At 39.6% G+C, this 26463-nt stretch overlaps 1 protein-coding gene across 9 annotated transcripts in view; it reads right to left on the bottom strand.

The window, feature by feature from the left end:
- CTNND2 (catenin delta 2) overlaps nucleotides 1-26463 on the bottom strand; it is a 687140-nt gene that overhangs the window by 305799 nt on the left and 354878 nt on the right. For all 9 annotated transcript variants that reach the window (XR_010371561.1, XM_064443391.1, XM_064443387.1 and 6 more), the window contains 2 exons: nucleotides 19946-19980; nucleotides 19348-19464 (listed from right to left, as the gene is read on the bottom strand). Coding sequence is in view for 8 of the 9 variants with exons in the window: in XM_064443391.1 (XP_064299461.1) it covers nucleotides 19348-19464; nucleotides 19946-19980 (152 nt within the window). In the remaining variant the exon portion in view is untranslated. The remainder of the gene's footprint in view (nucleotides 1-19347; nucleotides 19465-19945; nucleotides 19981-26463) is intronic.

Consider the following 26463-nt stretch of genomic DNA (forward strand, 5'->3'; position numbering starts at 1 on the left):
TTCCTGATTCAAAAGCCAAATTTTATGACCTTTTAAGTCTTTGCTATAAGGATGTACAGCAGCTCAAAAAAGATTTCCACTCAAAATGTGCAAACAACCCACACCCAAATTAACACAGAGGGTATTGTTCCCCCTAGCCTGTTTCTCAGAAATGGACGAACCATTTTAACCGATATTTTCCAAAATCCAACCCAAACCGCTCATATTATAAACAAGTTGTAGTAGGCTATGTAAAGTGGAAGTGTTTGCATCCAAGTGTAGACTGGGATTATGACACTATTTTACATATAAAGACAATTTACACAGGAAACTCAATTGCATTCTTCAGAATATTCCAGATATGGGACAAATTTAGAAAATAAGTTCTGGTCGTTCTATCTTCCTTACAAGTACAGAAGGAGGCAAGGCTCCATGTATGCTGTGAGGCTCTTAAATATGTATCACAGGCACAGGAGAGCTGAATTTAATCCTGCATGGGTGCTTATAAATCCAACATTTGGTAGCTTTCCACTCCCTGACTCTGCAAATAGGGCTTACAAAGCACTTTCCATTTAACTGGTTTTGTTGCAAATTTTGTTCTTTAATGGAAGAAATAGCCACAGAATTTTTTTTAAGAGCATAAAGAAAATACAGGCTTAGTTTTAAAATATATCTGTAGACTTTATTTTAATCATTTGGATTTTGAATTTTCAGAGTGAATTTGCCTGTGATCAAGTGACATGATTAAGTTCAGAAAATTCACAAAAGCCTAACTTTCCCGGGGGGCAAAAGTTGCAGCAAGAAAGCGAATTTTGTGCATGAAAGTGTTTGTACTCATTCTGAAAGAAATTATGCTGTGACATTTCCAAAGCTTAAATAATGATTAAACTATCACATGCTATGAACTCAATATGTTTAAATTTTCATTGCATCTGGTTTTCAAGTGTTCCTTTCATATTACTATGGCTCACTAGGGGATTTACATAGCCAGCTAGAATCACATACATGGGTTCCCTGCACCAATTAACCTAAACACTTCCATGCACTTTAAGAAACTTATCCAAACCATAGAAAAAAAAATTTAGTAAAAAGTTTGGAGCACGCAGTTTTAATTTCACTAACTACCGTATGGCAATTTTTATTTGGTACCTTAACAAGCAGTAATGAACAATTAAAACTTACATGCATCCCAATGAAGTAATTACAAAGTCATCTGAGAGAGGCAGCCGGACAGATATTTAAATTTTGAATAAGCCCACATTTCTCAAGCAAGTGCGGAACAGTTGTGGCTGCTCACCTGTAAATAACTAAGTCTAAACCAAGTGTTCAAACTACAAGATACATTTGAGCTCAATCAGCATGATCTTGAAAAAACACAAGTTCCTTTTTCAGGTTTTAGGGACTACAAGCAGTCCTGTCTTGCCTGATAGGGAAAAGATGGATCGCTTTTCTCATTAACATTGTTGAGATTTCAGTCTGAGGGCAAAACCAAACCTTCTGAAAAGCCCACGGCTCACCCAGAAGAGAAGTGGTTTGTTTGTGTACTTCTATACGCTGATGGCTCTCAACAACAAACTACTGTTTCTTCCTGGCCAAAATTGAAGCTCCGTTGTGTTGGTATAAGAAAGTATTCATGCAACTATTTTTCATTTGTTTTCAGAAGAGTTAAGGCAGCTGGAAATTCGCTTTCTTTCACTTAGGCACTGGAAATCGCTAGTTAACTACGAGAACGAGTCAGTCTTATTTGTTCCCTTAATGCTACATAATTAACTTCCAGTCTTCAATTTAAAATAAGCTCAAAAACAAACACTTCCAGCTTCATAACATTTAATTTAGCAGATACCGAGGATCTGTAGTATTGCTTTAAAAATCCGTATTACATTTTGTTTCTATTTGGGGTTATGGGGAAGATATAACTACCTGTTTTCCCCTTTGTTTTTTCACGACCACAGGAAAAAAAAATTATATTTGCCTTGTGAAAGAATATTACTGTTGGATTATTCATCATGGATAGTACCAAATTTGCACTGATTCAGTCAGTGTCACTTTCCTCCTCTATTATAACAGTACAGATATAAATGCAAATTCAGGAGAATAAGAGGCATCATACTGCAGGAGGCGCCACTGTGGACTAACTTAAAAAGATGGAGCAGGGTGTAGTTTGGTGGACATGTGCTGCAGACAATACCTTCCTCTTCATCTTAACCTTGAGCAGAGCAGTGTGCGAGGCTCCCCACCTTCCTCACCTTGGCTGCTGTAACGCAGCTCAGTAAGGAGCTCAAAGGAGAGGGAGAGGGCGTGCGTCTTGCTTGGGACACGGGCACGGTGCACTTAAGCTGGGGAAAGCTGCTGGAGCACAAAAAAGACCAGGCAAGAAGAGAACAGAGGAGGATGAAGGACATGCCTACATCAGAGAGCCAGCCCACAATGAAGCCTCAGAGGTGATGGAGAGCAGAGGGCTTTTCTAGGAATCAGAGAAGGGAAACAGGAGTCTCTTTTGTGGTCTGGAGACCCAGGAGCTGGCAGGCATGGCAGAGTTAGAGGAAAGGAGTCACCCATTCAGACAGTGCGGGGAGGTGGCAGGCTTCTCGTGAAGCCCTTTATATTACCCACCCCTCTTACTGGAAGTTATGTTGGCTATATATGGCTATTATTTTTCTCTTTCAAAAACCTAATGGTTGAAGAGATCTGGAGCACCTGAGAGCACCTGGCACGCACACTTCAAGCAAAACAGGGAAGAGGAGCAGATGCAGTGCAGGACTTGGCCCTACCCTGAGCCTTATCACTAAAGAGAGCAGCACTGAAGCCCACGCTTGCTACCTTCCTGCCATATTGCATTTGACGAAATAAGCATAGCCTGGCATTACGCTGAACAGGCTAATTCATGGCATTTAGTACGTTGCATATGGCAATGTAAAATGTAAATGTAAAACGTAAACTGGCGAGTTACAGACTCCGTCACAAGCCATAGTAGAAGGAGAGCTTCCACAACATCTCCCTGTGTCTGTCAAGGGGGGAGTCAGGGAAGCGGGAGGCAAAGGCTGCAGCATGACCCCCACCAGGCGCACCTGGGGCTGCTCCTGTGCCCCTCACCTGTGAGGGATACGCTATTGCACCGGTACTATTTCTTCATGGGCCGCTGTTTTTCTTTATGAATAACAATACGATGTGCAATGCTGCAGTAAGGTGGAGTGTAGCTATTTAAAAACCAAACCAAGGAAGAGAGCGGTCTTAAATGATGAGATTATTATTAATTCAAGGACAGGACAGTAACAGCTGATTACGGGAAACCAAACTGACACAAAGAATCCAGGTTATTATTATCATCCGTGTCTGGGTCAAAAAAGGGGAAAAATTGACATTATTAAAACATTTGTCCTTCTTTTTTCAAGAACAATATTTTCTTTGGGAATAAAATCTTTTGCCTGTCATTTCTGCTGTTTTCAGACCACCTCTTCCTTCTTCCATCATTCACAGAAAAAAAAACCAACAACCAAACCAACCAAGAAAAAAAAAAGATCATAACCTAAAACTTTCATTTTGATTTTTTCTGTAATGATTCTTGAACAGTAAGTGTTTGCATGCAGAAATACTTTATAAGGCCATTTCAGAACAGTTGAATACTGGAATACTCAGTACCTACATGTGATGTTCTAGCTCCACCAGTGCTTTCTTAGGCAATAAAAAATTAGTTACAAGTAAAAAATAAATACACATAAACTTCTAATTATTCTACTTCCTATGCAAAAAGTGACAAGACCAGCGATGCCAGTTCTAACTGACAAAGGAAATAGACCAAAACGTGCTCAAGACCAGTAACAAACAAACAAGAAGTAAATAAAAAAATAGAAGAATGGTAATACAACTAAATTCCACCACTGGGATTATTTTACCATATTTCTCTATTTAGGTCACCCCTTAGATTTCCTTTTTTTCCAACCACACTTTGCAGCATACTTAAAACAAGATAAAAGAAGCTTTCCATTGTGTGAACAAAGAGTATTTTGCTTTTAAATAAGATCCTGTTCCTCAACAGAAACATTTATATTCACTTGTGCAATTGATTTTATACCTACATTTAATCATAAAAATCCCACTTATACATTGAAAAAAGGTCAAAAATGTTCATTTCTGTATGCTCAGAAAATGCCAAGGGCTAAGGCTACTATATTAAAATCCACTGGAATATGCTTGCAGATTTCAGTAGGAGTCAAATCACTTTTTAAGGTATTCTAAGTGTATTAAAAGTGGTGCGTGCAAACAGAGAAAATGTACCGAGTGTACAGTATAAAATCGATTTTTAACAAATACGATGCTGGTAAAAGAGTAGCTGTATTATTAGAAATGTTTAGCAGGCCACTAGATCAGCACCACTGATCCAAATTTTAAAAGCATGTTTCTTTCTGATAGTCCTGTGACAAAGGGGGATTCAAGGCTCCCTGGCATTGCCAAACTCCAAGAGAACAGCACGTAGCTTTCCTTTCCTCACTTGCTTGGAAACAAAACCCAAGAGAAGCTGGATGCTCAGCTGACCACCATGATCCACAGCCCCGGGTGGCAAGATGCCCAACTTAAGCACGGAAAGGATTACATTTTAGAAAGAGAAGAAAAAAGAAAAAAGCAAGAAACAAAGACCAGAGTGCATCAGCACAATAATGAATTATAATTCAATGCATAGTCATTCATACTGACTGGAGTTTCAGTGAGAGATTACAAAAAACAGGCATCAGCACTGACAGTAGCTGAAAAGACAGGGAACTTAATTGGGAATCAGAGCTGGCTGGTCGTGACATGTTTTCTTCCCTTCCCCCTGAGGGTTAGGCCTTGCGGGCTGACCACGCAGGTAGAAGAGCTCACCCGAATCATATCCCATAGTGGTCATAACCTGACGACTATCTCACGTAAGAAACCCAGTAGGAACTTGGGCTTTAAGGAGCTTACCAGTGTCAGAAGCTAAGCAGTTTCTAAGTGCTGCGAGACTGGTCCAGTACCCTTACACTGATTAGAGGTGGGGCCAAAGAAGCACATTCTATTACATTTTACTATTTGTAATATTACTAGGGTAACAAACTGGCTGGATGGCCGAGCCCAGAGAGTTGCGTTGAACGGAGCTAAATCCAGTTGGTGGTTGGTCACAAGTGGTGCTCCCCAGGGCTCAGTGCTGGGCCCAGTGTTGTTTAATGTGTTTATCAATGATCTGGATGAGGGGATCGAGTGCACACTCAGTAAGTTTGCAGATGAAACCAAATTGGGTGGAAGTGTCGATCTGGTGCAGGGCAGGAAGGCCCTACAGAGGGACCTGGAAAGGCTGGGTCAATGGGCCAAGGTCAGTTGTAGAAGGTTTAACAAGGCCAAGCGCTGGGTCCTGCACTTGGGTCACAACAACCCCATGCAATGCTACAGGCTTGGGGAAGGATGGCTGGAAAGCTGCCCAGCGGAGAAGGACCTGTGGGTGCTGGTTGACATCCGGCTGAACATGAGCCAGCAGTGTGCCCAGGTGGCCAAGAAGGCCAACAGCATCCTGGCTTGTATCAGGAAGAGTGTGGCCAGCAGGAGTGGGGAAGTGATCGTGCCCCTGTACTTGGCACAGGTGAGGCCCCACCTCGAGTACTGTGTTCAGTTTTGGTCCCCTCAGTACAAGAAGGACATTGAGGTGCTGGAGCGTGTCCAGAGAAGGGCAATGAAGCTGGTGAAGGGTCTGGAGAGCAGGTCTTATGAGAAGAGGTTGAGGGAACTGGGGCTGTTTAGCCTAGAGAAGAGGAGGCTGAGGGGAGACCTCGCTCTCTACAACTACCTGAAAGGAGCTTGTAGCAAGGCGGGTGGTGGTCTCTTCTCCCGAGTTACTAGTGATAGGATGAGAGGAAATGGCCTGAAGCTGCCTCAGGGGATGTATAGATGGGATATTAGGAAAATGTCTTTACTGAAAGATCTTTTCTATCTTATCCTGTAGCGCCATTGCTGGGTCACAAAGCTGAACAGCCAGATGAATGTGGGATTCTTGTAAAGGAGGAACTCATAGAAAGAAACCAAATAAATTTTTCCCTGTGGGGATACCAATGACAGCCTATCCCTAGTGTCTGCCAGTTGAACATCAGAAAAGTTATTCCTATTTGCTAATCCTTAGAGTGCAGTATGTCATGGAATACTTCACAAATTGTAGCTTCACAGTGTGTAATAATCCAAGATGATGCTATAGCAATAGTATGGTCAATCTTCAAAACAAAAAAAAGTCTGAATTATGAAACAGGACTAATATATTACATTACAGAGCAGAATTCTTCATTGAATGAGTATTCAATAATACATGATCTGCTAGTTGTTCAATTATAAAATAATTACTGTATAATGACAAGTTATGTACAGTACTATATTATTACAAGATAAGAGCATGATTAATGTAGTATCCTAAATCTATGCAATAATTACTCCTGAACTGGCTAAAATAACTACACTACAAACTACTGACACATACACCCTAGTCAGCCCCCATGAGATAATTGGCATGCCTGTTACTTAGTTTTTCATGTGAAATTCTCAACAAAAGTAAGGAAGTGAAAGGACAAGGATTTTTTTTTCTCTCCGGAAGATTTAAATTCAGTTGGCTTACCAGGGCACATTTCCTTCTCCAAGTAAGTAGTAAAGAGGAGCACTACTGTTGTGTTATACATTTCCATTTGGTCAGTCATCTATTGCAATGCCAGTTCTAATTGACAAAGGAAATAGACCAAAACGCGCTGAAATGAACATTTAATTAGCTCCCATACCAATTATAAACAACACTTCACTCACCTTCGATCAACTGACAGAAGTAGTAATGATAAATTATAGAGCAAGTGTAAATAAAGTGGTTTTAATTAGTGTAATTAATCACTTCACACATTCTTCAACCTGCTTTGCTCATTTGGATAACAGTTGAAAGAAAGCACTAGCAAAACTCCTTTAATGTCCTTTAAACATTCATTTACAGAGTTAATAGGTTGAGGCACCTCACATCCCAGCAAGAGGAACCATCTCCTAACTGTTAGTATATGCCTAATTAAGGATTTCAAATACCAAGAAGTCATCACTTACTGTTTCTTCTGCCTCTCAGGTGATTTAGTTTGAACGTTCAATATCGATTCCTACCCTACAACCTACTTTTTGTTAGTTCACTTAAGTGTGTGTACTTGTGGTAAGCAGTTGCTAACTGCTCCTAAAGCTGGATTGTATTTGTTGCACAGTTTTGCAAAGGAATGGATGACTAAGAAAAGATGCAATAAAATAAAAGACCATGTTAGGTATCTGTAAAGTGGTCACGCAATTTCTGAATGTTCAACTGTATTTGGGATGCTGGGGGAATCCTGGAACTAGACTGAAAGAACAATAAAACCAGGGATAGCTCTTGATGATAACCTGCCAGTGTTGTTCCACAGTATTTGACAATAAAGAAGAAGGGATGACAGTTAAAGGCAAGATGGACAGACCTGCTCCCAGTGATACTAAATTCTTTGGCATCTCACTGGTCCATCTGTTTTCCAAGTCCTGCTCCCAGAACTAAGCTGCATATCGGGCTGGGACCAGGAGTAAGCTTTCCCTCCAAACTGGAAGGGTCAGAAACATCTGTCTGTCTGTTTGTTTTAAACGCCTCCATTGCAGTATGCCCTATTTTTGAGGTAATCTGAAACACTCCTTGAAGAAACTCTTTCTTGCTGAGATGATGTGGGTTGGTTTTGGAAAGTGGAGGAATTGAGTGAAGGGAAGGGAAGCCCTGCAAGTGCCTCAGGGGGTGGCAAGGAGCAGCCACCATGCCACTGAAATACAGACATCCCTTCCCTCTTCCCCATTTTCTAGTCTCTGGGGGAGTTGCAGAAAGTGCAGGTGGAAGCAGTGGCAGCAGGGGGCAAATGTGGGGGAAAACCCCGGGAACTAGATGAGAGACCTTTGTGGCTATCATAAAAATAGGGTGCTTTCTTAACTGCAGGCAGAAAAAGGAGAGATTAAACCAAGGCAAAACTTAAGATCTGAAGATGAAAACAAATCCTGTCAGCTTCAACTGGTCAAACAGATTCTTTAGGAAAAGAAGGACTTTCAAGCCAACTGTTAGTCAGATCTCAAACAGAAGATAACAAGTAGCTATAATATAACAATAGTAATAAGCATTGCCCTCATTGTCCCTGGAAATCCAGGACTAGTACTAGAACAATAATAGGAAAATATTTCAAGATCTAACTTCTAGGCGATATTAAATATTAAAGATATCAGTACCTTTATATTACAAGAAAAAATGCCAAGCCTCCAATATAATAAAGGTATGCCATGCCCTAATAATGAAGAAAGTTGGAAAAAAAAAAAGGGGGGGGGGGGGGGAGGCGGGCAGGGGCAAATGCATATTTAAAATGAAGAAATAAATAATGCTTTATATGCTAAATCACAAGCAGCTCCTTTGTTATGAAACAAACACATCTCTTTAGATGAGATGCAGCAATTCTTAAATGACTACACTGAAAACAAACTTGTTTTGCAAAAAAGGAAAGTAATTTGTATGCAGTACCATGCTCTACCAGCATTAAGAGGGCTATGTTCTACCTACGAATACAGAAAAGGGCTTTAGTGTTGACACCAAACCTATTCTTAGGCACTGGAAAACAGGATTTGGTGGAATGCATTCAGAAATGTAGAATAAGTTCATTTTCATCCAAGAATTCTATAAATGATATGTATCTGGAGAAATGATGCAAAAATGAGGCTGATACCATTATGTAAGAGAACAATACAAGGATATCCCTTCTAACTCTCTTTCTGACCTAATTACTGTTGGAATGAAAGATGAAGAACACTTTATTTCAGGGGTAAGTGAACTGGGAATAAAAAATAGTTTCATTAGATGCTGATTACCTTTTGCTTTTTACACAAGATAAAAATTCTGCCATTATTGTACTGGGAAAACAGAGGTGCTGGCTAGGATTTGAAATAATCAATTACTACTCCAAGGGACAGAAAAGCACCACAAATGGCCACAAGAAGTAATAGAAAAACATAAGACATGAAGTGCATAGAAAAAACTAAGGCCCGCATTCCACCCTGAGAGTAAATGGTTCTTTTTTGGTTACTGAAAGGTTGGGGGATTTGGGGGTTTTGTTTTGGGGTTTTTTTGATGGCCATAGTGAAATCCCAGAGTCAGGGCAGGGAGAATAGCACCAATGCCTAATTCAGAGAGGATGCCTGACACTACCCCGTTTCCAACGCCTGCGTAATTCTAATGAAGTGCCTCCGAATAAGAGGAAACCCTGTGCAATAAAATGCGGACTACAGAGTGGCAAATGTGGTCTCCTCTTAGTGTTTGGTAGAATCATGTTTCAAAACTTTGGCACTCACAGAATATAACCTGGTGGTTTAAATTCTCTAACTGTGCACCTGTGAGGGACAGGAAGAAAACCAGAGAGAAGCAAGTACTTTCTTCGATAGCTGAGCTTAGTAAGGAAGTATTTAACAGGGAAGAATTTCTTTAAAAATAGATAACTTTTATGGCAAAAATTGGTAGGTGATCAAGATAATAGAATTTCCAGTGAGTTTACATAAAAGTCTTCTGGAAGTTAGGAAACATGTTGCGAATATGAAATACTAGCAGACTCATGAAACAAGGTAACACAGCAAAGCCTAAGCAATCTTGACCTAACAGGATAACTTCAGTGTTCTTTACTCAGATAGTGTGTTTCACTTTCTGTACCATACCACAGATAGCATTACTCCAGGTGTTCGTATGAAATGGAACGCAGACACATCTTCTCTCGTCAGCAATACTTGGTAATGTTTGACAGTAGGAAAAAAACCTGGAGCTCCCTCACTAATGAGAGAAACTACTGAAAATGCTAGAGAACAAGACCTAAAGACATGTGTGACCAAGCAGGCTTAAACATGTTTAATCTCAGAATATGGAAGTTGCCCTTGCCCTTGGGTTTTTTAATAGAAAAAGCTATCCTAAATTTAGATTAAAACCAAGGAAAACCTACTACTGCAAATTTTTAAATGACCCCAAGATTAAACAACTTCTTTCCTAGAAGATTAATCGTATTTCATGAAATTGCTTGCTAAACTCTGCAGATATCGAAATCAGATAGTCTCTGAAAGACATAATTTATCATTGGCCATTAGGATGATTTGCTTTATATGAACAATAGATAGAAATAACACAGGAGCAAGACGGGCAGCAAGGAAAATAACTAACATTGCTGCACTACAGAGGACACAAAGAGGAAAAATAATATCCTTTAGCCTTCCATCTAGGGGTATCTAAGGATGATCTGGAGCTCTTTTGTCAGTAAAATTCCTGCTGGCACTTGTTACACCTCCGTGAGAAGCCCCTGCCAACAAAACCTTGTCAGTGGCCTAAGGTAGACACGATGTGAATTACACAAAGAATACAAATCACTTCTTTCCACAAATGTCATGATTTGCTGATGGTGACGATGTTAATTCTGTGAAACTCTGCAGGTGGTACCCAACACTAGCAGTGGCAGAAGTCACCCAATATTTCACTGTAACAGAAGTTTGCTATCTATCAGAAGATCAGACTGTGGAACCACAGGAGAACGGTACCTGAACTGGGCTTCTGGATGGCATGAGATACTTTTCTGAATGTGACCACAGAAGAAACGTGCATGCAGGAGGAGGCACTGCATGCAGTGACACAGACAGCAAGCTCCGACTCAGAAGGAACTGTCGTGTTTCCATTTGGGAAACACTGAATTTTGGCATAAAGAATCGTCATATTTTAATTTGTGTTTTCATTACCAGTCTCCCATTTTGCAAAGAATAACTACATTTAAAATGGAATGTGTGCTTTGTTTACAGAAAAAAAAAAGCCAAGTAAATGAAGAACATATTTTGCATTATTAAATCTTGATTTTTTTTTTTTAATTTTATACCTTTGAAGACCAACTGTGAATGTCAAGTGTTCCTAGGCACCCTCTGTGCCTAGTGCAGCCTAAAGCTGATAGTATTAAACTACTGTGTTCCCTTTTTATTTCTAGGAAATAAAATCAGATGGCTATAAACATCACAAAATCATGACTCACATGGAAGCTGAATGCATTATCAGAAGTCAAAAAATTAGACAAATCTATTCTGATAGACCTAAACTAGACTGTAGAAAAATAATTTTTAAAGTGCCTACCAGCTTCTGCCTATAAAGCATATAAAACTGTTCACAGATATATGGATCTAATACAAAAGGCATCAGTAGATCTTTTATGCTATTACGTTGTTCTATGAACCTAACCACTAGCACAGAACAGGTTTCCTCTTCTTGTGCAAAACCTCCATTTTTCCTGACCTTTGACAGGCTTAAATCTTGAATCTTTTTCTGTCCACAAATGAAAACGGCTATTTGGTCTCTGAGGCAAGCCAGTTCAGAACGTTTAGCACTGCCTCAGAAGTCAATTAAGAAGCAAGTCAAAAAGGTCATAATTTTATGACAATCTTTTTCGTCTGCCAGAAACTCCTCTGCCATAATACACAAAGTATGGCCTTTTGCTTCTGCTGTCTCTCTCTGTGTCCACAAATGTGCTCTACTCTCTGCTCTCGCCCTGTACTCAGAAAATGCATTTCTCCATTTATAGGGCCAGAATAGAAAAAAATGGAGGAAACTCCCTACTTCTGCCTCATCACAGAAGTCACAAAAATCCTACTTTACTGAGAGCTATGTAAACTGCATGTAGCACAGAAAGACCAAACCCAAAACCAGACCTGCCAAAATTTTCTGTTCCGTGTACATCACTTTGCAGCGGCTAACCAGCCAACTACCTCTTTTTCAAGGCTGCATCTACATAACTGCTTATGCTCACGAGCTGGCACCGGCAGATCCCAGAACAATGCGGCTCTTGGCACTTCTGATTGCGCCGAGCGCGCGGGCGCTGGCATGCCACTGAGGCACGAGTAGGGCGAGTGGTTTATCAGTCTGTCGTGAGGATGTGGGTGCATTTGCTTCCTGGCTCCTACAACAGACACAATATTTACTGATGTTCTTTTGCGTTGTAGGTTTGGATGCCAAAAGTGTTTCTTTGTTCTGCTCCTACAGATGCTACCATAAGTCACTGTCATTTTCTAATGAGTTTCAGTAACAGCTTCCTGCGGTGAATGAGGGAACACCTGGTTGCCTCTGCAGGATTTGTGTTTGCCACAGGCTAAGCATTACAAGCTGATCACTACGTCCTTTCCATCTTTGATGTTGCTACTAATTGTTCCTGCCTTCCTGGTCTCGACTCTCACCTTTCCATTTCTCCCCTCCATATATGTTTAACCTGCTGTTACCACTCCTGTGTTAATTTGACATTCACATTTTGTACTACGTTAATAAAACTAGATTATGAGAGGTTGTTTTCTTTAGGCAAGGATTTTAAATCTGTTGCACAGCATAAAATGACACCAGGTACCAAAGCCGGATTCATCTCAGGACAAGCAAGCTCAGAGATATGAATTAATTTCATGATATTGGTATGGAATTTGTACATAAAAGCACATTTCAGCTTGTACACATAACTAGAAATAAGGAAACTCCGAGAAACATGCTGCAGGTGACAGCATATTGAAACAAAAAATCAGCCTATAGGCTGCTGCACAGAAATGGAAGGAAATCACAAATTACTTAGTTGTGATCTTGTCATAGAGTTACCTCTGGACTCCCAACATGACACACCAATGAGTAATGCGGATTCGCTTTGAAGTAACGTAAGCATGTAAAAAGTGATGATAGGAAGGCCACTTTTACACAGAAAGTGTGTTTTAATTTTTTTTTTCTTTCCTCTGAATCATCATCTGTTCTGGGGACAAGACACTGATGCTTTGTGTCATGATGTGGGAGAACAGAAAAGGTAAAGGAACTGTAAAAAGAGAAGATGGAATTGAAACAAAAAGGGAAGCAACAGACATAAGGATATGGTAAGACAGTAACGGATAATTTAGGGAAAGATGGGACAGCAAGAAAAGGTGAGGGAGCACAGTGACGGAGAGGGCTGGGGAGAGATACTAAGATGGCGTGAGTGTCTCTGGCTGGAGATTCCTTCCTGAGGAGAGGAAATTGCAAGAGGCGGCCTACAGCAGTTTAGGTCCAACAGTAAGGGCACGTACTGGACCGTCACATTTTGAACAGTACTGCTGCCAGTGGCTTCTAGCACTTTCTCCCTGAGAATCCTATACAGCCCCCCAGACCAATCTACAGAAGGGCCACAGAAGAATTGAGGTGATTGAAGCCCTGCACAGGAGAGTGCCCACAGCAACCCCTGTGCCACCCCTGAGGAACCAGGGAAAGCAGAAGCTGCTTCCCTGAACGGCGATGGTTCCTTCAGCCTTCACCAGGGCTCCTGCTTGTAAACAGACACACAAGAACTTGAAGACAGGCAATGAACTAAAGCAGAATGAGATCAGCTGGACCCGAGTCACAGTCCCTGACACTCCACTGTCAGAAACCTGCAGCGGACCATGGCTGGCAAAGCAGAGACCAAAGCCTGCCAGGAATCCCGGTGGTGAGAACCCATACTGTGGCTCTGCTCCTATGTTTCACTCTTTGCAGTGGTCTCCTCCTGCCTGCATAACAGAAGAGAGTGAAAAGGAAGACTTTACTCACATTTTTAAAGTGAGAAGACCAACATGAATTTAATAGGATGTGACATGTCAGCAACAAAGACATGCCTGTTTTACCTGGCCCTTACCAACCCGGTACCGTGACAAGAGCAGAGGTGATGGAGTAATGAATGACAGTGTTTGAGATACATCTTTTCATCTGATCCAAGTCCCAGTACCGTTGAACTCTGCCTCTGACAGAGAATGAAAACAGTAAAGTCCAAGCTGAGGATGCTCAGCAGTGATGGAGCATTTCCTGAGGCAGTACTGGCTGTCAACACTGATGCTGAGAGCTGGTTCTCGGGTCAGCGCTAGAGCCTGCTTTGTAGTATCAAATCTTAATGTCTTAGCAGGGTTTGGCGATGAATCTACAGAAACTTTACATGGTCAGCTATTTTGCAAAGACATTAATCTCCTGCTGAGAACTGCCCCTGGGAGCAGGTCTTGGTGTTTGCTACCAGCCAGTGGCTATTACAATGTTAAATGACAGGATAATTATTTCATGCTCACTCTTAGGGTGATGAGGGCCAGAAGGGGGAGGTGGATAAAGGAAATAACATCTTATCACCATTTCTCAGAAATCTAAGTATTTAACAACTACTTCAAAAGACTGAAATTAATCCCCAGTTGAGACAATTTCTGCACAACTTGCTCTGTGAGAACATGCAACGAATAACTGTGAGACCACCCTTTAACAAAAGGTGTCCTTTCAGATTTCCCGCACTACATATGGGGCAAAGGTGACTTTGAAACCCCGAAGTTTTGAAGCCAAGATATTGAAATGGCTTGTATTAGAAGAGATGGATGGAATAGGGAGAGGCATCCAAAATGCCCAACCGTAAATATTTACCATGAATATAGTACAATACTGACAGAAGTTTCATCAATAAATCAAAATTTCCTCAGACCTCATACTCTGAGAGGTTTTTCTGGAGCTGAAAAAACCATTGAGTCAGACAACTGCCAGGTTTGCATTAATTCAGCAGAAAGAAAGGTGGTGTGGCCCATGTTATGCACTTCTGCTGCTCCAAAGACTTCAATCCTAAAAGGAAAGAGGATCACACTCACTTCCTATGTGTTTTTCAGATCTGAAACGTACTCAAAAAGCACAGGATTTTATTAGTGTGTATGTTTATCAGGAGATCCCATGAGAACACCTCCTTTGTGTGCATAAAGAATGACTCAGCTGGATCGCCCTAGCTCTCAAAGCAGATAATGAAATGGAAATAACTTCATCTATCTACAAATTGTGAGGTCCACTGATGCCAAATTTCATCTCATTGAGCATGTCAGCCATCTGACAGGTGGCGATTTCACAAAGCAAGAGCTATGGGATGGCAAACATATAAACACACATCCTTTTACACATTCATTGTGTAAATAGTGCATTTTTTATTTCAATCCATTTTCAGTATCCATGAATAAAACAGCTGATAAAGGGTGAAAATCATAAAGGTTGAACAAGGAGTGCTCTTTCAAACTGGGACATCTGCTTTCACACTCAGTAAGGAGGATCTATCCGATTGTAAAAAACTGCTGAAACAAAACTGAATTAAGAGAATAAAATAAGAGCTCAGCCCATCTTTTTAGCCTCAGAATTAGACAGGTTATTTAAGTGAAAACCACATCTGCCTAGTACAACAGCTACTACTATTTCATGTGATAAAAATAATCTTTTCTTGCAACATAAGTCATTCTGCAGAGGAAAAAAATTGACATCTAAATGGTATTACTACCCATTTGTGCTGCATTTTGGGCAAATAGTTTCAAGTGACTAAAAGAATTAATATATTGTGGGATCAAGTCCTCGGTGGTGAGCCATGCTTTTTGTTCCCTAGAAGGACTGAGACATCCTTAACTGCCTGCATTTCTGTCAACATGTAGCCTCAGTCAAATGCACTCAGAAATAGCATTAGCCAGGAAGACAGTGTTATTTAATCTATATTGTATTTATTCCCTTATCAGTGTGTTGAATTCTGTAATTAATCCTGAGCACCAGGACAATAGGGTCACAGATTTAAATAAAAATATATTCAGAAAATTTTGTGGAAAAAACTGTCTAGAATATTGGCAGTGTCAGGTGGGAAGAACTACAATACCAATATAAACCACTTATTTTTAAATTGAAGTTTAAAATGTTAGCATTTAAAAAATACCAGACAATTGGAAAACTGATCCAAGAGGTTTTCTGATCCATGTCAACAAGAACTTTGTGGCTGCAGTCAGTGGTATCGATTCAGAGAGCAAAGAAAGAGGGTTGCCACATGAAATGATTAAGCAAGTGAAAAATAGTGAAACGATTCCATTTCAGTTAGAAACTTAAACACCAAAAGCTCCATAAATCTGCCCCATAATCCTTTTAAGACCAGTCTTATGTTCGTTTTGTGGAGACTGAAGCAAAGGAAATAACATGAAAGATTTAAGTATAGATACCTTAAATTAAAATTAGAGACTTCTGTATTAGAAGACATTTGAGCCTGTGGTTTAAGTTAGGAAGAAAGTGCCAATGGATTTGCTCAGTAATCTCGGCAGTCCGTCTAGCCCTCGTCTCGTTAATGCCATGACAGAGGAAGTAACTGTTGCCTGTGTCCACTGCTGTAGCCTGTAAGGATTCCATGTAGTCTGTAAGGATTTGATGAGCTTCAGCTAATTATCTCAGAAATGGTTTTGATGCTAGTATCACGGCAGTCCTCCGATGTGGCATGCTAATGACCCACAGGGATAGGGGTACAGGAGAATTAGTAGGAGGGAAAGAAATACAGGACCAATATCTTCTTCTTGTTCCACATTTATCTCACTCTTACACTACCCATCTGTAAAATCCAAATTTACAAACATTGGCAGGAAAAGGTAGTTTGGTCCTTAACAATTGCTCAGAGGCTTCCAGTTTCTCTGTTCACAGGGGATGGGCATCTGGGGTCTCAGGCAGTTACTCAGGGCCTTTCCCACTTACCTGCAGGCCAGACTGCAACCTTACCAAGCCTTAATGACAAACGTCCTCAGCAATCACCTTTCTTCACTCCGAATTGTATATCTGTGTTTACTCTCCTTTTTTCCATTAATCTTTCTACCTTTTCAATTGTTCTTACATGCAATGGGGGGAAAAAAAGAGGAAAACAAAACAAAGAAAAAAAAGGAGATGTACTGACTAGGTAGTAAAAGGAATTAATCTGGAGTAGTTGTGTGATTTTAAGACAGTGGTGCAGTGATGGAAAGGGGAGGAAAAAAGTACCTTGTTTCCTTCATCCCCCATCTTTCCAAGCTTTCTAATCTGAAATATTATTTTTTGGTCTCCACAAGACATACTCAATCCTCACAAAACATTTTTATCACGTCTTTCCCCACTAAATTAACCAATTCTGCCATGAAAATACCTTTCCTGAGCTACAGTCACTATTCAGTACTCCTGTGTCTTATGTCTGAAACATCCCTAGTATTATCCCTGTTCTGAACTAAATTTCTCTCCCCTTCATGTTTTCTCCCCCAGTGATTTCAGGTCCTACACTTACTGTGCATTCCTGTCCCTGTCCCAGGACTCATCCCTAGTGTCTTATATGCAATTAGCTTGGCTCTCACATGTCTGGCATTTCCCCTGATCCTATTCAAAGTGACAGTTATTTATCTTCATTTGTGCAAAAGCAGTATTTTTGAGTTGCCGTTGGAAAGAGGTAATTGTGGAAGAATAAAAAGTTTCAGAGAGGAGCAGCCAGCTCTGCAGTCAGCTCCAGGCTGCCACGCTGGGTGTTACAGCGATACGCAGCAGGGAGAAGGATGGATCAAGTGCCCTCACAGTGGCACTGAGGGCCCAAGCTGCTCCCTAGGACACACAGTAGCTAATGGCTACTGCCACTAGCAGCAGCCTGTACCTGCCCACCCTCAGGGACTGAGGGTACGTGTGGACCACTGTCCATCTGCTGGTGACATCCTCACAGATGCTTATGACAGGCTGAACTCCCCTCTGACTCCACAAAACCATGTCAGATCATGTTTGATGTAAACTGGAGTGACGCAGTGGTGACATCTACAGCTACTTAAAGAGAAATCGCTGCAGCACAGGGAACTGGACCACAGAGATGCAAGTTCAGGCCTTAACTCAGCTGCAGCTTCCTGTGTAGTTCTGGAAGATTCTTTACTTTTTGTTTCTTTGCCTATAACTGGAAACACGTGGGTTTAGGTGGTCAATTTATACTGAGTTGGACAGAAGAAAGAGATGGGCAACAGTGTGGGACCTTCCCTCAGATGCCTATAACCTTGTCCCAGGGTCAGTGCAACCACAGAAAACTTGTATGAGAGCACACAGCAGTCATGAGTCTGCCCGTCTTTGTCTGATAATAATTACTTTAAAAACAGTGATCGCTCTGCTTGCATTTTGCCAAATTAGTAAAAGCTTTATATATTTTTTTTTTATTTGTTGCTTCACACTCAGTAAAGATAATTAGCGAGCAGCTCTATTTGCAATAGAGAACCCCTCCTGTGTAAGCCCCTTTCATGTGACTTGTCCCATTAGCCTTCTTCCGCGACTTTTATTTGCTACTAAAGTGATGTTTGGGATTTAGAGTATTATAACAGCCGCCTGCTATGTGACGACTTTTTAAAACTAATTCTGAGAAAATCAGAGTGCGTGAAACCGAATTGTAAAGATTATGACTACAGACACACTAATCCCCTGCAAACGCAGAGCTACTGATAGATTAACTTGTTAGACTAGATGCACACAGTTCAGAGAAAGAAGCTGTGGTCACGTCCCTGGGCAGGCTTTCATATGATGATTTAAAAAGTCTGCCTCAACTAGACTAGAACTGCCATGGCAGGCTGGAAATGCTCTTCTCAGAGTCAGCCTTGTTACTTAAAATACAGCTATGCAGTCAAACTGCAGTAGTAAACATAACTAAAATTGTAAAGTTAAGAGGTCAAAAGTTAGGAACTGTCAGACGAGGCTGCCTTTTCTGAATCATCGCCTTTCCCCTCCTTCCGTGTCTTATGGCCAGTGCTCACAATGCAAACCTATTCAGTGCTCTGTGGTTGCCTCACTTTTTACTGCATGACCTCAGGCCTTCACTGAGAAATGCCCAATACAAAGGGAAAAAAAAATTGCACCCTGGTGGATCATTCTATGACACTCAATGTTTATTTCAAATACATCACAAGTAACAATTTTTAGAATACCTGTAAAGTGAGACATTTATATAGATCTCATTTCCTCTTTGGAGATAGAAGGAATTAAGACCAAAAGTGTCTATGAAATACAAATGCTGTGTGTGAGGCACTTCAGAGTGAGTTTTAAATTTCCTTTGATATCAGGCTTTGTATATTTGAGGCTGTGCTTCCACATGTCCAGTTACAGCTGTTTGTTCTCAGCACACCTGCAGATTAACTGGCAAGACCTAAAACTAAGTATCAGTAGAAGATACTTTGAATGATTTCACAACTATAACATCAGAACTTTAGAACATGAAGGAGGGATACAATTAAATTTTAAGTGCAAAACTGAACTGTCTAATATGAGATTATTGCTTTCATTTAGTATGTGTGTTATCCTCATTGTTTAGAGAAGTCAGAAGTGCTCCAGATGAAATCCCTCTCTCGTATGCCACGCAATCTGAGCCCTAGTTTTGGGGTAAAAGGAGGCGACTTGCCTGCTCGCAACTACATAGTCTTCTGCCAAAATCAGAAAATAATCAAGAAAAACACTTTAAGATATGCATTCAGTTTTAAAGCATGAAATGTTACAAATATGTCTGGGTTCTAGAAAACACATTTCCAGTAACTCACTTTCACTGGATGAATAGTCCTGTGGATCGAGTATCCCTGATTCCTGCAGTGATCTAATACAGGAGTCCACCAGCTCCAGACCAGTGGTGAGCTCATCTTCTATGTCCTTCTGACCATCTGTAATAAAATTAACAAGATAAAAATGTAAAAGAAAGTCAAGAGGTAAAATGAGTTACAAGACAAAAGGTAAAACTAGTTACATGTGACTAAGCATTCCCAGCTGAAGAAGGAATGGGGAACACACCAAGATCACATAGTCAGAGGGGGCTGGCCGTATTGGAAATTATGCCATCCTTTGAAAGCATGGCCTTGGATTAATAAAAGCAAAATGAGAAAGTTCAGGTCTAACCTTAAGAAAAGTTAGATAAAAATTTAGCAATGCCCTCTCTCAAAACTCTACGTTAGTCTCAGTGCTCCTTCTGGCAACCCTAACAACTCTTGCCAAATTTAATCAGTTTTCATGTAGGGTTTTCACACACTAGCAATGAAAAAAATATTACATGAATAAATGTTGTTTTCCCCCCTCCATCTTTTTTCGGAAATATGATCATTCTGGGAGAGAATATATGTAATACATATATGTAGATAAGTACATTACCTTGTGTTTGCCAGTGAAACTGCTCTTCTGTTGAACTGAAACGAGAAAAAAAGTGTTATTTTTTAATTAAATGATTCAGTAGCGTGCCGTCAATATTCATATCTAAATTTATTCTGAAGGAACTGATTCAAGAATAAAGGAACTGACTTAAGAATAAATAACATACTTAAGCTATGTGAAGTATCATTTTACATATTTTTTAACGAATGATTTGCATGGCATTTATTCAGCAGGAGGAAAGCATCTTAATTAAGTAATTTAAAAAATATATATAGAAACTGCCCTCTTCCTCCTGATATACAAATTACACAATTTCAAAGCAAACACATTAACATTTTGCAACTTTTTTTGATCCTTCTATTTGCCTGATTTTCCATTTTAATAGAGAAAGTTATAAATTGCTTTCTCAAGTGAACAGTTACATGCAATTTCTAAAAGAAATTACGAGTATGATTCCTGATTCTACTGATCATTATGTGCATTTTTATATTATTCAAATGTGCAGCTAAGTTAATTCAATTGGCCTACACAAGAGAGCAAAATTAGATGTATTTGTGCTTCTGTGTACAAGCACTTAAGCAATGGAAGGTCTTAATTTTAAAACAATGAGCATGCACACTAGAGGATGAGTTAGGTAGGGTTTTTTTTTCTATAAAATGAGTGATATATTCAATTAGCCAATGAGTACATGTTCCTCCAAGGCATAATATATTTATGCTTCGATATAGGTCTTTATCACATGCCAAAAATATAAAAAGGGTTGAAGTTACTCAGTAATAATCATTCTTTTGATAACAGTGAACTATTATAGTCATGATTAAACATTTTTCTGTACATTTTTACAAGATATTTATAGGGGAGAACAAAATCAACTGTTTCATCCATTGGTAAAAAAAAAGAAGACAAATTATCTTAACTTTTCAAAGTATAAATTTGTTTCTTTCTGATGTTGAGAATAAATGCTCTTTTTAATGAGTAAATGGATTTTAAATCTTTAATTGTTTTCCCTTTTCCCAACAGATGCTGGATCTCTTCTGAATATGTATCTATCTTCTGAACAAGAATAATGTAAATGAAATGAAATGTTTCTCTTTGGAGGTCTCTTTTTACAGTAAAAGAACTTGGGTTAATGTCCAATTTACATATAAAGAGTTCTAAAAGGACAACTTGTAATTTCTAGCTGGCATCGAAAGTGTCAACCTGACAAATTCAAATCTATACATCATCATCCATTTCCAAATATTCACCATCTGTGGTTTATATTGACTCACGGCAGTAAGAATTCATAGATCAAGAAGCTAGCCCTTCGATGAGACACTCAACTAAAAAGCCTGCGTTCAAGTCCACTTAAGTTAATAATAATGAATATAAACATAGCCAGAGTCCTCTGGCAAACAATAATGGCAAAGTCCTAAACTGGAAGAAATTAATTTTAATTACCTTTTCAAATGGAGCCGTAGTGGGTGGTGACTAAGGACTGTGGCTCTTTTTGAAATATTACTTTTTCCAGTTTGAAATTCCTTTTCCCTGTTTTTCAAAATCACTAAGCAACTGCAGTTTCAGCTGATACACTGGGATTTGAAAGCGATCTTCCTTTCTGGAATTCACATCATGCATAATAAGCAATATATTACTTGGCACTATTTTTCCAATATATTTCCAATATATTACTTTCCCCGTTCCACTATCCAGATTTCTGTGTGATAGATACCACCTCAACAGACAGAAAAGAAAGTAATATCTCAGGTGGCAGAATTCTTGCTGGCAGAATGAATTATTAAATGTTGCTGGCAAGTCACAGATGTAAAAGACTGTGCCACCTCATCCAAATCAGTGAGAAAATAAAATCAAGCCTGTGCATAAAGAGTGAATTATCATTTCCAGGAATTCCAGCTTAGCCCTTTTTAAGCAGTAAATCTGTATAAAATGTAGAAGTTCATTATTGGCATAGTACAGATAGTATCAAATGAATCACTGGTGGCTGATTAGTAGTGATGCCTATTATCACTAGGCTGACTTCCATAGAAACATTTTAATGTATTCACCTTAAGAAATCCTAGATGGGAAGGTCTAAACAAGGATTGCAATAAATTTTGACTATAATTTGGCTTCTCCAGTTTTAGTCAGGCTTCTCCCCGTAACTACTGTAATGGTCTTTTAATAAATACTGTAACTTTTATAGTCACTGTAACAGATTCGCCATCAAAATTTTCATCCTAATACTACCTTGTTATTCAACATATGGAATATGGAACCGGCTGCCCAGGGAAGTTGAGGAGTCACCATCCCTGGAGGTATCTGAGAGACTTGCATACGTGGTGCTTAGGGACATGGTTCAGTGGTGGACTCGGCAGTGCTTGGTTAATGACTGGACTCGATCTTAAAGGTCTTTTCCAATCTAAATGATTCTCTGGTTCTATATTAAAATTGATTTGCTCCTTACAAGGATATCAATATATTCTGGTATGAGTATGTTTCCCCTAGTTAAATTCAGGCTCTTTAGCTTTTGAACGGTCCAATACAGTTGCATGGTACAGTTGCCATTTCTTGGTTACAAACCAATGCCTCAGTCTTGCAGACAAACACACAGAGGGTGTCCCTAGAAACGTCTTATTAGAATTTGACATAGTTGAAGTTTAGATACCCTGGTTTAGTTTTTTTGTTTTGTTTTCTTTTTTTAAATGAGCTTTTCCTGCTATTGGCCTGAAAATGACTCCTGACTGAAGCAACCTGACGTGTCTGTGCAAGGAGCCTTTAGGCTGTCATACAACTGTGCCAAATCTGCCTGAGTGAATAAAAGTGCTTTTTTTGTGTGCTTTTCTTTTAGGTGTTTTCCAGCCTCACAAGAGATCAGTACAATTGACTGTATACTCACGTCAAATACATGAAAGGAGAAAAAAAATAATTAACAGAAGTATTCCCCCTAATAAATTTTTCAGAATGTTCAGCAAAATAAAGCTTTCTGCTTTATAGTCTTTCTCAAGAAAAGGTTTTAAATTCATTGTCAACCACTTTTCTGCATATTCCTATGCCTTATTATATGAGTTTGCAAACTCTAGCAACCTCAACTAAGGAAGCGGAGCAATAAAATACTTTATTGAGAAGTTCTGAATTATACAAATCTGTACCAAACTTTGAGTTTGAGGAGGGAGATTTTAATCAGAATTACATTAGTATAGTATGAGAAAATAGTAGCATAAAATACTAATGTGCTGAGAACTCAGGCAGGTATAATTATTACCTCCCTGAACCCAAAATCAGAAGAATAATTATAATTTATTTGCTGTAGTCTTCTCTCATTGTTGGTAGCCATTGCATCCTATATCAATTTCAAATGTTCTAGTACAAATAAGATGACTGTTCTACTTAATCCTATTCAAGTGATATAAAGAATCCTGTGTCACCATTCAACTCTACAAAACATTCATCCTTCTATACTTATCTTTGTACTTATCTTCTATACTTGTATTTGGAAAATACGATTTATTGAAGGAAAATCCCAGGGGACAGAATAACTTAAGAATGAGAAGATAATGCTAAAAACCAACCAAACAAAAAACTCAACCAAATGAAAAAAGAATACTGTCATATGTTTAGTTCTGCATGTTCATCTTAAAGCTAATAAAACTATCTTCTGTAAGGATGCACTGTACTGTGCCTAAAACTTTACCTTTAATAACCTCCACTGCAAAGGAATATTCTAGTAAAAGTTGTTTTACATCCCCAGGCAAGAATGAGCAAAGTAAATATCCAGAGTGGTCATCTTGATTCCAGATGAACTCACATGTTCCCATCTCTGCACGCGTGTAATAAAAGCACTGAAGCAGTGAGAAATCTTCTGTGTGTGACTCCTGCATGCTAGGAGGACGAAAGGCAAATGAGCATAGCACAATGCGCGAAGCTTGTTTTGGGGAACTTCACAGGAACAGAGCACTTGAGGAGCTCTACCTGCCTCTGCACAGCGTGGAAAGATCAGAAGCATAAAGCATTGCAAAAATGCAGAGTATCTGTGGTCAGCAAAGGATGTCTGACTATTACCAGAAATCTGTTTACATCCCGTTTATCCCTTTTCAGGCACGGTTAGAAAAATCCCAGTCTGAACTCCAGTGTGTCTATAAACATGCAACAAGTTGGGCCTTTGGGAGCCCTCATTATTTTTCCCTCTATCTCAGGTAAAGCTAAAGTCTTCAGGCCAAACTTGATAGGAACTTAGCGTGACAAGATGGGTTCTGTGGAGACAATGGTACTGTCCCACAACAGCCAGCACCAACAGAACAAGGTAAGCTATGTGTGACCATCAACCACCTCTCCCCACACTTTACAGGAGTCTAAAGCAGTTTTGGCAGCATACAAATGAATGCTCAAAGCGACACCAAAATACTGCTTTCCCGGACCATGCTCACGAGCCATGTTTCTGTAAAAGTAACGCTCACAGGAGATAACTCAGAGGTGGGGAAGGCTGCTGAGCACTTTGGCAGAAGAAAAACTGCCTAAGACATCCTCTGACAGCATTGCCATGGGGTCTGTACAAACACCCAAGGATTCGCTTTCAAAGCAGGTGCTGGGGAGCAGCAAGGGCACCTTGGACCCAGCTGAACTCCTGGAAACAGGGAGTGTGCCCGTAGCCCTGTCAGCAGGGACAGCGGTGTGTCAAAGGCAACTTACATCAAATCCCAGCCCAACACATATATTTTGCACGCTACCCAGTCACAGCAGTACTTGCAGAATCGCTTGGGTTTAGTTGTAGACATTATATGGCCTAATGGGATACCCAAGTCCCTTCAGATGAATGCCTCTTGACAGCCTCTGAACCATCCAGTGCAAGAAGGAAGTTCACTGCACTGTATACACTTCTCCTGGCAAAGTATTTATTATGCAGCCTGGGGAAATTAATTTTTCTTATCCTATGCAGCAATACACATCAGTGCACATGCACATCGGGCCATATAATTTGGTTATTCAAGTCCTGGGCCTTACTGCTCCTCAGAAGAACACCACAGAAGAGAAGCTAACTTCTTGCTGTGAAAGGATGAGGGTCTTCTTTCATTTACTCTTTCTGAGACACCTCTTGATTTATCAGGCAGCCTGCAGGCTGCCAGGGCAAACTCACAGTTTTGTACTCCTTTAATTAACCAATAAATGTTTGTGTGACTCTTCTTTGTGCGAAGTAATTCAGTTTACAGTTGTCACTCGTTTTTGGAGAAAGTGCTATAGCTATCTGCTGCACAAAAATATTATTTTTTAATTGTTTTCTGAAACAATTCATGAAATTACATCTAACACTACTATAGAACAGCTATGAAAGGATTTTTACAAGGAGTTGTATCAGCATGTGATCTTCTCAAATATTTCTGCAATGAAGCCACACAAATATAATTACAGGCAGATACTGTCTCACTGATTTTTAAATTGCTGTTCTGGGTCTGGAAGGTGGAAGAAAAAAGATTCAGAAGCATTTCGCAAAAAAACAAGGAGGCTGAGAAACTAATACTCCATCTAAAGCAAAGGAGAAGCAGATTTTAAATCAGCAGTACTTTTCAGGTAATCTGCAAAATAGTAAAAATCTTTAGTATCAACTATCTGGGTGAAAAAAAAAAAAAAAAGACCTAAGAATAAACTTTATATTAAGTAATCCCATGAAAAAGTACCAACCCCTCAATAAATTACCATGGAAAAGATCAACCCCCAAGTGGCTTTTTTTTTGGTGCCCAATTTAAAATTACGTCAAAATCTCTGACTTCCGTAGCCACCTCTACAGATGTGACACAGTAATGTTTCTCAAAATATTTAATCTATTGATTCACACTCTATTAGTCAGCTATGGTATCAACCTGGCTAGAGTGTCAAGAAATCCTTTTGATGTTCCAACAAACCTAATCCAGTCCCCTACAATGATCCTGGAAAATTAAAAAACCCCAACAAACCAAAATAAAGAAACAACACCCTGCACAAATCCACACATATTTTACTGATGGCTGCTCTTTTGTACCCTCTGAACTTCAAATGGACTTTTGAAATTATTAGAAAGTTCTTAGCTGTAGATAGATGCCAGAAAACCATTCAGGTGGTTAATTCCCACCTTTATCAGAAAGGCCTTCCTACAAGATTCTACAGGGAAGGAGAATTGCCTATTTTTTCCCCCAAGCAAATTATTGTTATTCCCTCCGTTTTACAAAATCAATAGCGGAACTTTGTGGATGTGCTATGAACATTTTGTACTTCTTTCCAAGGATGCAGGGAAATATTCACAGCCAAATTTTCTAAAAAGTACCAAGATCAATGCTTTCCTCTGCAATTAATACTCACAGAAGTTTGCAGACATTATTTTCCTTTAAAAGCAACTTTTTCACTGCTCCAGCCCTATTTATATCCAATTTTCCTATACTGATCGTCCTTAATAACAACTGTTCTATTTCTTATTTAAATGTGATTTAAAGTTCAGTGTGCTACACTGCTAATAGCACTATTTAAGTACAGAGCATGCACAGAAAGCCAGCAGCAGTCTTGCATTCCACACA

This window comes from Phalacrocorax carbo, chromosome 2 (assembly GCF_963921805.1).
Source record: "Phalacrocorax carbo chromosome 2, bPhaCar2.1, whole genome shotgun sequence".
Taxonomy (NCBI): Eukaryota; Metazoa; Chordata; class Aves; order Suliformes; family Phalacrocoracidae; genus Phalacrocorax; species Phalacrocorax carbo.